The 13,855-nt window shown below is 40.4% G+C and overlaps 1 protein-coding gene across 3 annotated transcripts in view; it reads right to left on the bottom strand.

Annotated features, from left to right (window-relative positions):
* Positions 1–13,513, bottom strand: part of LOC116671246 (carnitine O-palmitoyltransferase 1, liver isoform) — a 14,888-nt gene extending 1,375 nt beyond the window's left edge. The window contains exons 1-18 of one of the 3 annotated variants that reach the window (XM_032502336.1): positions 13,319–13,513; positions 10,140–10,285; positions 9,608–9,747; positions 8,907–9,078; positions 7,943–8,044; positions 7,437–7,574; positions 7,132–7,209; positions 6,430–6,537; positions 5,886–5,973; positions 4,229–4,424; positions 3,480–3,665; positions 3,271–3,376; positions 3,071–3,187; positions 2,204–2,368; positions 1,954–2,082; positions 1,548–1,703; positions 1,305–1,415; positions 209–301 (exon numbers count right to left, since the gene is read on the bottom strand). In XM_032502336.1, coding sequence (XP_032358227.1) covers positions 209–301; positions 1,305–1,415; positions 1,548–1,703; positions 1,954–2,082; positions 2,204–2,368; positions 3,071–3,187; positions 3,271–3,376; positions 3,480–3,665; positions 4,229–4,424; positions 5,886–5,973; positions 6,430–6,537; positions 7,132–7,209; positions 7,437–7,574; positions 7,943–8,044; positions 8,907–9,078; positions 9,608–9,747; positions 10,140–10,280 — 2,226 coding nt within the window. In that variant the 5' untranslated portion in view covers positions 10,281–10,285; positions 13,319–13,513. Of the gene's footprint in view, positions 1–208; positions 302–1,304; positions 1,416–1,547; positions 1,704–1,953; positions 2,083–2,203; positions 2,369–3,070; positions 3,188–3,270; positions 3,377–3,479; positions 3,666–4,228; positions 4,425–5,251; positions 5,337–5,885; positions 5,974–6,429; positions 6,538–7,131; positions 7,210–7,436; positions 7,575–7,942; positions 8,045–8,906; positions 9,079–9,607; positions 9,748–10,139; positions 10,290–13,318 lie in introns of all 3 variants that reach the window. The other 2 variants (XM_032502335.1, XM_032502337.1) reach the window with 2 other exon arrangements.
* Positions 13,514–13,855: the final 342 nt, after the last annotated feature.

Below are 13,855 nucleotides of genomic sequence, written 5' to 3'. Positions count from 1 at the left end.
ACAGAATAAAGATTAAGGAGACTGGAATAGACTCTTTTTTTTTTTTTGCTTCATTGAAAAAGATTTTATGTCATCTGCTTTCATCAATCTAAATAGTAACAGAGATAAACTTTATGAACTAATAACATCATAATTGCCCCAAGTTGAGGAGTTAATTCTTTTCAACTTTTTCTATGGAGCATAATATTACTACTTTCATTATACTCACAGTGTCTTTACATGAGATCTTGCACGCAATGTTGAAGCATAAGATGTTCTCTCCCAAAACAGAGTAGGACACCCCGTAACCGTCATCAGCCACCTGAAAGAGACACAAACAATATTTATACTCATGGCTGCTTAATGAGAATCAGAACCCAGAGCCACTTTCAAAAAGAAGGACCTACGTTGTTTGTTCAGGTATTATTTAAAGACCAATATTAAAAATATGTGCTTGTACTTTTACAGTGTCAAGACTGAAAAAAGCATGGAATGGTTATTTCTAAAAGAATAGTTTGGGGCACCCAGATAGCTCAGTTGGTAGAGCGGGTGCCCATGTATAGAGGTTTACTCCTCGACGCAGCCGGCCCGGGTTCGAATCTGGCCTGCGGCCCTTTGCTGCATGTCGCTCCCCCTCTCTCTCCCCTTTCATGTCTTCAACTGTCCTATTAATTAAAGGCCTAAAATGCCCAAAAAATAATCTTAAAAAAAAAAAAAAGGATAGTTTTGATTTTTGGAAGTGAGGGTAGTCAACAGTAGATGTTAGTCAGCAGATGTTAGATGTTAGTCAACAGTAGATGTTAGATTTTAGTCAACAGTAGATGGCGGCAGGAACAGCCGTCCCGACACAGAAGCAAAGCAAATTACGGCTGTGGACACCTAAAAAAATCAGTTTAAGTGTATGCTACATTCGTTATACTTTCACCATTTTTACCTTGCTGTCAGATAGCCCTTTACAAACTGAAGCCGTTATATCACTCTCTTCAAAGCCACCAGACTTCCTTGACAAAAACAGTAATTTTACATCGCAGAACAGGAGAGTTGCTGGTTCACACTGCTTCAATCTGTTAGTTTGTTTGTTAGTTCCTAACCCTCAAATAACACAAAAAGTCGCACATTAACACAAACCAAGGGATTCGAGGCAGCGGTAGACCAGCAACCCCTGTGTCCTGCGAGGAAAAATTGTAAATGTGGCTTTGAAAATGAGCAGCTTGAGTTAGTAAAAATACACACTACAATGGCAAAATGGAAGTTTATTTCTGGCTTCGAGTTTTGCCATAACTGTTGACATAACAGTTGAATGACTTTGTGAATGAAGCACTGACCGGTCCAAAGCCCCCTCCACAGCTGACGTACTCTGGGTGATTGACGAGGTCAAACATCTCCACGTGCATTGGTGACTGACTGGTGGACAGCCGCCACGGCTCAGACTGCACCTGAAATACCCACAAGAAGCCGTGGCATCATTTTGCTGAAGTTGCTGCGGTTTTGGCTCTGCTAAAGAGATAAATACTCATACTGAACCGGACAGACTGACGTCTGACTAAAAATCACAAAGGAAAATGAACCTCTTTCAAGAAAGGAGACTCCACTCCGAGGTATTTGGACATCACATAGAGGCAAAACAGGTGTCTGTCGATGCCAGCTCCAGTCATAGCCAAGCGGTATAAATGCTGGTGCTTTTCTGCCGCTTCGTGGAACAAACGCCTGCACACATCTGCTGCCTGGGGGTGAATGGCATGAGCAACATGACTGATTGGCATTGCACATATTAATGATAGACACTGCATGATTTATGCATGAGAAAAATGCAATAAACATAATAATTTGCAATGCTTATAAAAAAAATATTTATTCACCTTTAGTCATTTTCTTTTAATTTCCTATTACGTTATCCACCAAACGTTCCTTAAGCTGTACTTTACTTTACTTTACTGTACTTTGGAAATGAAGAGACAGTTTCCATGGTCTCACCTCTCCACCCTCCAGCGCCCGGATGAAGGCACTGCTCTCATTGCTACAGGAGCGAACAGTCTCTGTCCTGCCCTCCCTGAACAGACGCGTCATGGAGGCTTCGTAAGTCAAACAGAATCTCCCCTGGTCCTGAAGTTTAAAAAAAAAAATCACATGCAACAGATAACATTGACAGTGCCAAATGCAATGTCCACAGTTAATGTAGTGTGGTGCGCACACAAAGACATGCTACTTCAGAAGGGAGGCTTACCCTGTAGTAGGCCAACTGAAGAGCCATCTGAATGAAGGCATCTGGACTGACTCGACACTTCTTGACCTTTCCTTTGCCAAAGTCTTGGAAGGAAAAAACGTGCAAGTCCACATCGTCAGCCAGGGCCTGGGCCACTGCTAGAGACTGGGAGATCTGCTCCTCACACTGGGACAGACACATCCAGACAGCTAACATAACAGGACTGAGATACATATAACCATTGTGCTGTGGTTTGAAAAGAATGAGCCATGCTTTCATATTGTTCCAAATAACGAGTCAGCTTTTATCATCACGTTAGTCCTGTCCCTCGTGCTGACTGGCTAACCAGTCTTAATGCTAAGCTAGGCTACCCACACACTGGCTTTGCCTTCATAAGTAGTCAGACATTAGGTTGGTATTGATCTTCTTATCTGACTCTTGCCAAGAAAACTAATATTTAAAATAAAACATTTATTTAACAATACAGTGTTTCTCTAGAACATTATAATACATCCTTGAAAATGTTATGTCAAAATTCAACATAATGTCAAACATCAGCTTTATTACGATAATTTGAGCAGCTGTTTTTCTTATTATATAACGTGGGTTTGTAACTATGTCAACTCTCACTTTGAAAGATGAAATGAACAAAATAAGATGTTTGCATGCTACAGTACCTATTTACAGTTATACATATCTAAATATGAGACATTTTGACCTTATAATGAGCCTAATATGAATTATGTTTACAATACATGCCTCATTTCAAAACACACTCTTTTAATGCATGTATAAAAAGCCAGTAGAAGTTGCTGCTGACTTGAAAACCTGTGTTCTTTAGCTAAAGGAGAAAAGGAATCAAGGGAAATGTGTGAATGGATGACTAACTTCTGGAGGGATTTCCCAGTTCAGCTTCTGTGGTCGTGGTAGTGATGAATCCACTTCTCCTTTGCAGTGACCCTCTGCATTGTAACCGAGCTGGAAACAGTCAGTGGACAAGGCGTGCTGGAAACAAACAACAATTTTAGGCGATTGCCTCTCAGGACCAGATGACAGTGTGGAGCCTACTTTTCTTTCAGATTCCTTACCTGCCATAAGTGTGATACCACCGGTGCATCAGCCCACGAGTGCTCTGCATTGATACCCATTTTTCCATTCTTGAAGTAAATGATTGTGAAGGACTTGTCAAACCACCTGCATGCCAACCAAGATAAAGATTGAACAACCTAACATTAAAAAACTAGTTACAACTTATTACATGTTCACGAGACGGTGATCAATTAGATGTAAAAATGACCTGTCGTAACATTTCCCATGCAACAAGGATTTGGCGTAGGAATCTAGACTGGCCGGGTCATCTGCCGTCACGCCGTCTTCATCATCATCCAGGGACACAAAGAAGGACGCTTTCTCTATGCAGTCCAGGGAGCGTTTATTGACCCCACTGCTGAAATACTTCACCCTGGCTTTAGCCCATGGAATTCTGAGAAACATTTAAGAGAAAAATGATGACATTACAATTAGAGCCAAGTTTTGGTGGCCAATATTGGCCTATCACAGACATATCGGTATCCATTGTATTGGAGTATATGGTGGCGATAAGAAATCCTTTTCTGCAGAACATATAATGCAGAAATCAAGGCTTGGGGTGATTTAGAAATTGTGTCATTGCCTAGTTCTTTATTTAAATGGTCAGCAGTTGACTGATACTGAACACAAAATACTGATGTTTATTTAGCTATTTATTTCATTTTTATTCTTTATTTTCTCTGTAGTTAGTTCTAGAATTGGATTGTAAAAAAATTGATGCATAATGTATAATGTTCAATATTATTTAATATAGTTATTTGTGTAAGGAAGCAGCCTTCTGAGTATTTTTGCATAGAAAAAGTCTTTTTTAATTTTAAATTAAAAATACACAATATTGTGCGCCATTTTAAAAGTCGGTGAATCCCCCCCCCCTCCCCCTGAAATCAATATCGGGCTCTAATACATTAAGGATGTACTGTCCTTGTGATTTAAACACTGGTGCTTTGTCAAACTGACCTGTCTCCAGCGGTCAAGGCCCCCAGTTTGGCCTCTCCTTTGGAAGGAGGTGAAGGGTCATCGAGGATCCTCTGAATTTGGAATTCAATCTCCCTGGGCGACAGGAGTCTGCCTGCCTGGTACACCCTAAGACGAAAGTAGCGACCCCTGTGGTATACCGCTATGTAGTCACTGTCCTGCCAATGTTGCACGGTGTCTTTGCACGTTAAAGAAAAAAAAAAGTAAATATTTAGTGAATTGAGTCAAAGAAAACACACAAAAAACATCAGAGATGATGCACTTAATTTAGGAATGTATGTGCCGTGTGCTTACGTTTATTCAAAACCTCTGCATTGTGTCTGTCCTACTGGCAAGGGTTGTTCTCACATTAATGTCATTCATCTTTAGCGATGCATTCATTTAGTCAGTAGGTGATTTGAGGCAGGATGCAACCCCCCTTGTTAGCAAAATGACCAAAATGCCTGCCATCCCTCTCCATCCCCTAGTAATAGAGAGCACCAGAGCAGAGGGGTGGTTGTTTGTGAAAGTTAGAATCTATAGCCCCGACCATGGCTCTGAAATATCAGTAGCCTTACCGGGTGTTGATAAATCCATGGCGCTGTCTATGGTGCTGAAGTAGCAGACATATTTGTAAATGCAACTTTCTCTCTGAGTCTTCTTTCAGTTTTGCTGTGGATATATGATATTGTCCAAACTATATAGTTTTCTATATAGTTCAGATAAAGCTAAAAGGGATACCTTAAGGCCGACTTAAATGAAAAAATGAAGAAAGACAGTGCTGAAGGAGGCATGCCTGAGTAAAGGAAAACAAGGGTGTTTTTTTTTATTGTTGTTTCTAATTTGAAATGATTAATAGGGGGACTATACAGATATTGGCTCATTAACATAATGAACAAGGAACATTTACTATATACGAGACAGGGCTATATCTTCATTTTAAAGTTTTAATTATACACCGTAAAACATGTTTTTTTAAGATCTAAAACTAGGATTGAGCCAGTTGTGTAAAAGTATTAATACTACCTGTTAGCGTTCCAGGGATTCGACAAGTGTCAAACATCCTCTCAAATTGATAGGAACAGCAAGGAACTGCAGACCTCAACAATAACTGAGCAGGATAAAGGATGGGAACAGTGCAAAAAGATAGTGGGGGAGAGAAAGAGAGAATACATAAAGGACGATAAAAAAGTGGATAGAAGTAGAAAGAGAACCAGGGAAGGAAGGAACAAAAAGATGAGGAAAAAAAATGTGTGGGCAGAAGAAAAAGAGACATTAGTTGAAGACAGACCCGTTCCAGAAACCCAGACAGACCTGCGATGAGACCAGAAGGCAAGGGGAGACAGATGAGAGATGACAGGACAGCCTGTACAGCAGACATACTGTATTATGACTCAGTGAATCACGGCGCCTTTGTTTCTTGAGACCATACACACACACACATTAACAGTCTTTCACACGTTTTTCTATCCCACGCTTAAACTCCAGACAGCTCAGACCCCTGCAGTTTGCCTCATAATCTCTGAAGCAGCAGTGTGTTAGCATTTCTCACTTGCTGAAGCTACCTGCTAATGTTTAGACAATATAATATTCAGCACTGAGTGAATATTCACGTTGCCACAGCATGTGTCTATGTGCGTTTGCATGTCAGTCTCTTTACCCGTCTCCTCTCCAGGAATGCGTGTGCTGTTGAATAGCCTCTCACACTGAGCTGAACACAGAGGAATGACAGTGCCTGGTATACGGCTCTGGGAAATGGAGAGGAGAGAACGGAGGCAAGGACAGAGGAGAGCAGTGGAGGGAACGTAGAGTCAGAGAGAGTCAAGAGAGGTTTTTTTTTTTTTAAGAGAGTCGAAACGAGGGTAGTAAATAAAGAGAAATCAAGCGAGCGAAGGAGGTGGAAAGGGTGAGAGATGAGCATGGTATGAGAACATGAGGGAAGTGTCTTTACATAAACATTAAAAAGGAGAGCTGCACACGCTACCATACCATAAACAGTCAAGACACACAAACAGCATAGAATAGATGTCACTCACACAGTTTCTATTGTAATCATTTACCAGTACATAATATTTTCGGGTTCCACAAAGAAATTTGTCTCATCATTTTGAGAACTTTGATTAACAAATTTGTTGCCATAGCAAAGAGACATAAATAATAAACGCCTCCGTGGGTTAGCTGGGTTGGCAGGTGGGTTAACTCACAGGTTTAAGCTCTTCTTTGTTGAGTTTGCGGCGGTATAGGAAGAATGCGTGAAGGCTGTTGCCTGCCCTGGCCGCCTGGATGGGTGTGGGCGTCACATACATGAAGTCCTGGGGAGAGAACGCAGGATGAGACAGGAAGTCAGGAGTAGAATAAACATGGGTTACTATTTTCCAAACATAATGGTCCACCTGGGATTACAGAATCAAGATCCATGTTCTGCTTGGAGTGTTTGGTTCAAGTGTGTATGAGTTTTCTCAGTTATTATCGCTATGGTTCTTTAAGTAAAAAAACAAAGGATTGTACCGTGCTTGAGAAAGTAGTTTGTGCAATAGTTTTTTATAGAAGTCATACCTAAAAAACAACATTCACATTCGTATTAGTGTATGTGTTAAGAGGTATGCAGATACTGAGCGTTGTTGACAAAGAACATCTATCAAGAACATATTTTGACTTTTCCAAGAGTATTATAAAAGGTAAAAACCTATGGCTAGCAGTAACACACAATTATTTTTTCTCTCCTTGTGACAAACAAACAACGCCCACAAATTATTCCCAGAAAGAATCCTCAAATATCTCAAAAGTCATAAATAGAATGAAGTAACCTTCAAGGCCTGGTACAGTCAACATGTCCACCATCAAACAGAGTTAAACATAACACCATGTTAGACTGGAAATTTCTGAGAATGAAAAACTTTTCATACCATGCCAAAATAGTTACTGTTGACCATTATTGGGCCACGTCCTCGTAGATAGACATATTCCTCCCACCAGTCACTTACCTGAAAAAAAAAACCACACAATCAAATCTTTAGAACAGAGCTAATACTAAAGCCAACTGGCAGTCACTTACATATTCAGACAGGTTAAATTATTTAAACCAAAGAACCTCACAAATATATACATTGTTAATGGAATTTTAAATTTCCTTTGGCCTGCTTTGCTTTGAACATTTATGTGATGTTTGAAGTAGCCACACTCAATTAGAGCGTTGTAGTCAACCACTTACGTAGTTGGTGGACCAGAGAGCTTTGAGTTTGAGGTACCACTGCAGGCGGTTACCGAGGCTGCTCTCAAACTCTGCCGCCAGCTTGGTCATGTGTTCATACTGTCGATCATCCATCAGCGGACGCACTGATTCCAAGTGCTAAACAGAAGTGATGCGTAAAGAATAAAAAGAAGAATAAGCATCATTCAGCCGAAAGAAAATGACCACCAGCTTACATCAGATTACCTCAAAAACGACTTGTGATGGTATGTGGAAGACTACTACCATAACAACTAACTGCTGACCGAACAACAAATCTATCGCTTCTCATCTGTCAAATATATCTTAATTTAGAGGGGTAGATACCAGGCATTTTTATACATTTCTTAACTAGTTTGCAGCCAGACTGACGCAACAACAACAGAAATGTGGTGCAACAGAGGAAGGAAATGTGAGAAAGTGATTCATATGTTTACAGCTCAGTAATCAGCGTGTTGTCATTTCCTCTGCTTCATGTGACGCCTCACCCTCTTGACTGTGTCCTTGATGGCAGGCACAGGCAGGTTTGGCAACGAACCCTGGTAGCTGTAGAGCAGAGGCTTTCTGCCAGAGAAGATCCGCACTAGAGCCTGGCATAGAAACAAACACGCTCAAAATATTAAAGTGAGGACACACTAGGGCTAATTATTTTTGGTTTTCTTCAAGTAGTATTGTAGAATATCATAACAATCAGATTACATTTAGATACAATTAAAGAGACTGTTCAACCCCAAATCAAAAAATGTTCCTTTTATCTGTAGTGCTATTTATCAGTCTACATTGTTTTGGTGTGAGTTGCCAAGTGTTAGAGATAACAGCCAGATATGACCAGGCTGCTCAAGATAATCACGGACCTGGTTGTGAGCAGTTTACTGCATCAACAATTTGCTTTCTAACATAGTTCTTCATGAAACTGCTCACAACTAAGTCTAGGTGAATTTCCTCGAGTAACCAGGTCATGATTTCTAGAAAGAAACATTGCTGTTGAGTTTTTCAAATGTATTTTTGTTGCTGCTTTGAGCACCACAAGCCGAGTGCCATCTACTTCTAATGTATCAGAAAGAAGGAAGACATCAATATCTCCAACACTGGGCGACTCACACCAAAATCATCTAGTTTGATAAATAGTATAATATTAGTTTGATAAGTATTTTAGATTTGGGGGTGAACTGTCCCTTTAAGGTGATTAGATGATTTGTTGTAGATTGACACCTTTTCCTTTTGTTAATCTCTTTTCTTGCAGAATAAAACACAAACATTTTGTAGTATGGGAGGACATAAAAAATATGTTGCTACTCTAAAAAAAAACTAAAAAACATAGGAAACATTACAGTGTACTAATTGTATTTTTAACAACAGCATATAACACACCAAAGACCACAGAACTTGAGGAAAGTAAAAGGTATGGTTAGTTTACGGTGTCAAGTGGAAAAGGTGTGAAACAACACTGACCACCCAGACTTTGGTGGTGTTGGACATCTTGCCGTGCTTCTCGAACATCCAGCGGTGATAGGAGAGCAGCTTCTTGAGGCACATGCGCATGGTGAAGATGAGCAAGAGCCATAGCATGGTACTGAAAAGCACTGCTGACACCAACGTCTGGAACTGGGTGCTCATAGACTGGCTGCAAATGGTGAGAGAAGGTGGACAGATTGATAATAGGGGAAAGAGGGAGGAAAAAATGACAAGAAGTGAAACAGTAAAAGTAAAAAAGAACTTGAAGCAAGACGAACAGGGAACAAACTACTTTTAAAGATTTAAACTACAAGAGCTAGCTGTTTACCAATGGCAATATCAAGCAAGGAAATCTCTAATTAATTTGTTCCCTTCTCCAAACCAGTGCTGTGACCCATATACCTTCACTTAAATGCAAAATCTGTTTTTTATGAATGGAACAATGGATAGGAGAAAGGACAGAACAGGAGAACATTGTCAAGATGAGGCAAAAATAAACTATATATATTACAGAAGACAATGAAAAGGAAGAATGGGAAGGGTAAAGCCTAATTAAACCACACTATACATTTATACATACTCTACACCCATCTCTGTGACACAATGTATAATCAGGGAAAAGGAACGTTTAGTGTCTGGTAAATCAAAAGACTAATCATTGACTTTAACAAGTTTCAGGGAGTCACGAGATGCGTTACCTGACTGGCAGGTGCTCCTGTATCTTGGCTATGAGTCCCATGGACGGGTCGGAGCGTGTGTACATAGTAGCCAGGATTGCTATGACCACAAAAAGCCAGGAGGAAGGACTGGCAGGATATACCCCCGTTATCACGCTGTTCTGTTAGCATGAGACAAGAGAGATTGATTTAAAATCCCATTCTTCCTGTTCACAATCAGCACACTGACAATGGCTCAGTATCAAGATAACTCATTCATGATCACATTGAAATAATACATGTCATGTAAAAAATAACTTTTCTCTGTTTATTCTTGCAAAGGCGCAAGCTACAAACCTGCAAATTGAGAAGAATGAGCAGAAAATGAACAAAAACACCACAACCATTGTATGGACAGGCCAACGGAATGGAATTTAGCTCTGACACAGATGTAAGTGCAGAGATGAAGAGAGGAGGACACGCAGTAAGAACAAGGATGAAGAGACACATATGGGATTATCATAGACAGTTTTAAGGACACAGACAACAAGTGTGACAGCCAGAATGAAGATACCTTGAGTCCGATGATGCGCTTCTTCCACGAGCGCACACCAGAGAGGTAGATCTCAGTGAGGGCCTGGTGGGACAGCTGCAGATCAATGCCCTCTCGCGTGACCGTGAACTGGAAGGCCACCGCCTGGTGGGCTTCCGCCATGATGACTGTGCATGATGAGAGAGATAGGTTTAAATAGTCATTTATGCCACATTTCCACTGCATGGTACGGCACGGCCCACCTAACTTGACTCCTTTGTTTTTGGGTTTTCCTTAAGTAAAACTTAGGAGTCTGGACAGTACCTGGTCCTTTCTCTGTTACCACCTCGGTCGAGGTTCCAACCGAGCTGAACAGATATGAGAAGGTGGAGTTAAAACACTGCAGACCACTGATTGGTCAGAGCGAACAGTTACTACCGTGGTACTGGACATCCTGCACAAATTCTTTAATAGCCAAGCTACTGTCAAAAGGGGCCGCAATTTTTTGGGTTCTCTCGCCCCAGATTAAAAAAAAATAGCAGTCTGCAAAACTATGCCGTACACTACGCTGAACAATTGACAAAGTGTAGACATTGTTGCTGATGAAAGGGTCCAGCGAGTCTGGAATGGGGTCACAGAAATTCCATGGGGCATCGCTACGGCAATCAATTTAGAATCCCACCTTCACTGAGGGGGTTCTATCTGCAGGGAAATAAGGCTCCAGGACCCCAGGATAGGACCCAGAGAACTGCCTGAAAACTGTCTACGAAAATGAACAACGTAAACAGTCAAAAGGAACATTATGCTTTGTGAATTGTATTAAAAATCCAACTGATGGGAAATGTGGTTACAAGTGCTATGAGGAGCAGAACAGAAGATTTCTCAAAAAAAAAAGATGATGAATTTTACAATTTGCGCATTCATGCCGGGCAAAACACATCCATTCCATGCATGAGCATTTTAAAGAGAAGCTTAAAAAGAGACGTTATTTGTGAGTCCTTTCAAATGCAAAGTCAACTTGAAACTTTAATAGGACAACGACGACTGGCTGCTGATGTGTTTGGGAATGTTTGTTTAATGCAATAATTGCTTCTCTTCACAAAGGGAATTGATTTTCCTCCAGAAATAGGCTATGGACAATGCCCTGAGGTTGAGTCACAGTGACACCGGACTGCACCCCCATGGAGGCCACGCTCTAACTGTGTATGTCTAAAAATGACAAACACACACAATTCCCACATCGTCCGCAGGTCCCATTGAGCTTCTGCTCTTTAGCTCAGATCTGGCAGATACAGTCGTGCCTGTTCCAAGGACTAACAGCAGTACATTTCAGCCCATTTCTTTCAGCGCAAACACACCGGCTCAGTTTAGTGCTGACTGCCCACACATCGAAGGAGCCACTTTATGGAACGCTGGTCCACTGGAATAAATGTTTTGAGAGCTTAATCTGCAGTGGCAGTGTAGTATTCCTAAACATCTCCGCAACTTTGATTCCCAATTCACTTAGAGCTCCTGTCTTTAAAGCTGTGTTCTAAAAAATACTGCCGGACCATGATAGAGCTTAACAATGATATTCTTGATAGGGCTACAGCTACAGAATAATGGAACAGAGTAATTAACAAGAGGAATTGGCTATGAATATATGTTTTCAAAGATGTTACAGCAAGTCACACTCCCTCTGTGTGTTGTATTCCAAGCTTCTGTGTTCCTTGTTTTCATGTTGCATGGGGCCATGAAATAAAGTTTTTCTGAAAAGCTGACACAACCCTGTCGCTGCTTGATGTAAGGACTAACAACTTTTTATTTTAAATTTTGAAAAACTGCCAGAAAGAAATCAAGCAGATCAAGATTAAACAGTGGGTCCAGAAAACATATAAGGCTTTAGAAAATACAAACAAACTACATTTTAAAATTAAATCTCTTGTGCTATTGTTTGACTGCAACTTTAGTCTATGATAGGTTTGTTTTGTGGCCTAAAACGACAACAGCAACAGAAGTATTCTCAGCTCTGCTATTCAATACCAAGATGTGTGACATGTATGTTCATAGAATTGACTCTATTTTCCAGTTTGTAATTTGATTTTACATGTTTACTAAATGGGTGTTACAGTAATGGTTGTCCCCAGGCGTTTCTTGTTGTTCCTAAAACATGCCTTACTACTTAAGGTGACTTTCAGCCTTCACTGTTCAGCACTTCACTGTGGAGCTTCCTATATATGAATCTCTAGCTAAATAACTATCCTCTTTTCAATCACTTCATCAAACTCTATTATACTTTAAGATCTGCTGGGCTTTAATCTGGTTTACTGAATAACTTCATAACTTTAGTGTTTGAGAACTATTCATAAGTAAAGTTATTCTCCTTCAGTGGAGGAATTCAGAGTCCATAAATTCAACGTTACATAGCTACATATTGAGTGGATTATCATGTTGAGAAGTTACATTAAAGCCACTGTAAGCCATTTTCTCATGTATGGTCAGTGTTTTTATGAGACAGGGCTGGGAACAGTTGGTCACTATTCAATGTTTAACAAGCAGAAAACCTCTGACTGCCATATGCTAGCTACTTAACTCTTTAGAGAAACATTAGCTAGTTAACCTATGCACTTACTGTGCCACTGACTTTAAGGCATGTAGTAGGACTACTTCCAAAACGTAGCTAAGTCAACAAACAATTATATCAACAACGTTAACATTCAAGATGCCCCTCTAGTCCTTTCAGCCAATATAGCCCCAAGTAAAGAGCAGACAGGAAATTGGGGGGGGGGGGGGGGGGGGGGGGGGATGTCATTATAGCTAGCTAACACTACTGGAACCTTACATCTTGGTAAAGAAATAACGCTAAGCAAGGTCCTGTTTACAAAAGTAAAATGTGATTTAGCAGGAGTAGCTACCAGTATTATCAATCAGCTTTACGTAGTTAGTCAACGTATTGATATTAACATTTAACGTATTTTTGATATATCTGAAAGCTGCACACTAATGTTAGCTTTTATGCTACAATTTTTTTTTCAACTGTCTATGGTTGATGCACGTTAACACTAGCTGACGTTTTAACTAGCTAGCTAGCTAACTGCTAGTCGAGCGTCCAGCTAGTAGTAGTGAGCTAACGTTAGGCACTAACAGATGTTGATGGGGCTTCTTAACGTTTATGGAAAGATGCGACTGTGTGTATCTTCATTGTGACGCACTACAACATTGTCATAACCCTGTTAACATACCTGTTGTTTAGGAAATTTCCAGGATCCAGATTAGCAGGAAAACGACTAACTTCTGACGACGACCAAGCTCCCGGTGTCTTTTGCTGTGGTGGCGGCCGCCTCCACTCAACAACTGTACTACAGATGCTGCGCTCTCCTGGATGGAGCTAATGCCGCCTTCAGTAACTGTCGGAAATGTCGCAATCGCGCAGTGGCAGTGAGTTGTGTCAATGCCTGAGCTGTTACGTTTAAGAGGCAGAGAGGAGAGTAAGGTGTAACAATGTTTTAACGTCTGACTGTCGTATACTTTGAATAAAACCCATTAACCCTTGTATTATATTCGGGTAAAATTGACCCATTTCAAAGTTAGTTAGTTACTTTTTTTTCTACCTTAAAATCAATGGCCTTACCTTATTTTCTGTGATAAACATGTATTCCTGACTCAATTCAGAAAATTATTCTAGATATGACCACTTATGTTTTTTCAATAGTGGATTTTTAACATGAATTATAACCTTATGACAAAAAACGAATCACACTTTCATTTTTAATTGTGTG

Source organism: Etheostoma spectabile, chromosome 21, assembly GCF_008692095.1.
Source record: "Etheostoma spectabile isolate EspeVRDwgs_2016 chromosome 21, UIUC_Espe_1.0, whole genome shotgun sequence".
Lineage (NCBI taxonomy): Eukaryota > Metazoa > Chordata > Actinopteri > Perciformes > Percidae > Etheostoma > Etheostoma spectabile.
The sequence above is the reverse complement of the archived record's forward strand: the minus strand, read 5'-3'. Positions and strand labels throughout refer to the sequence as shown.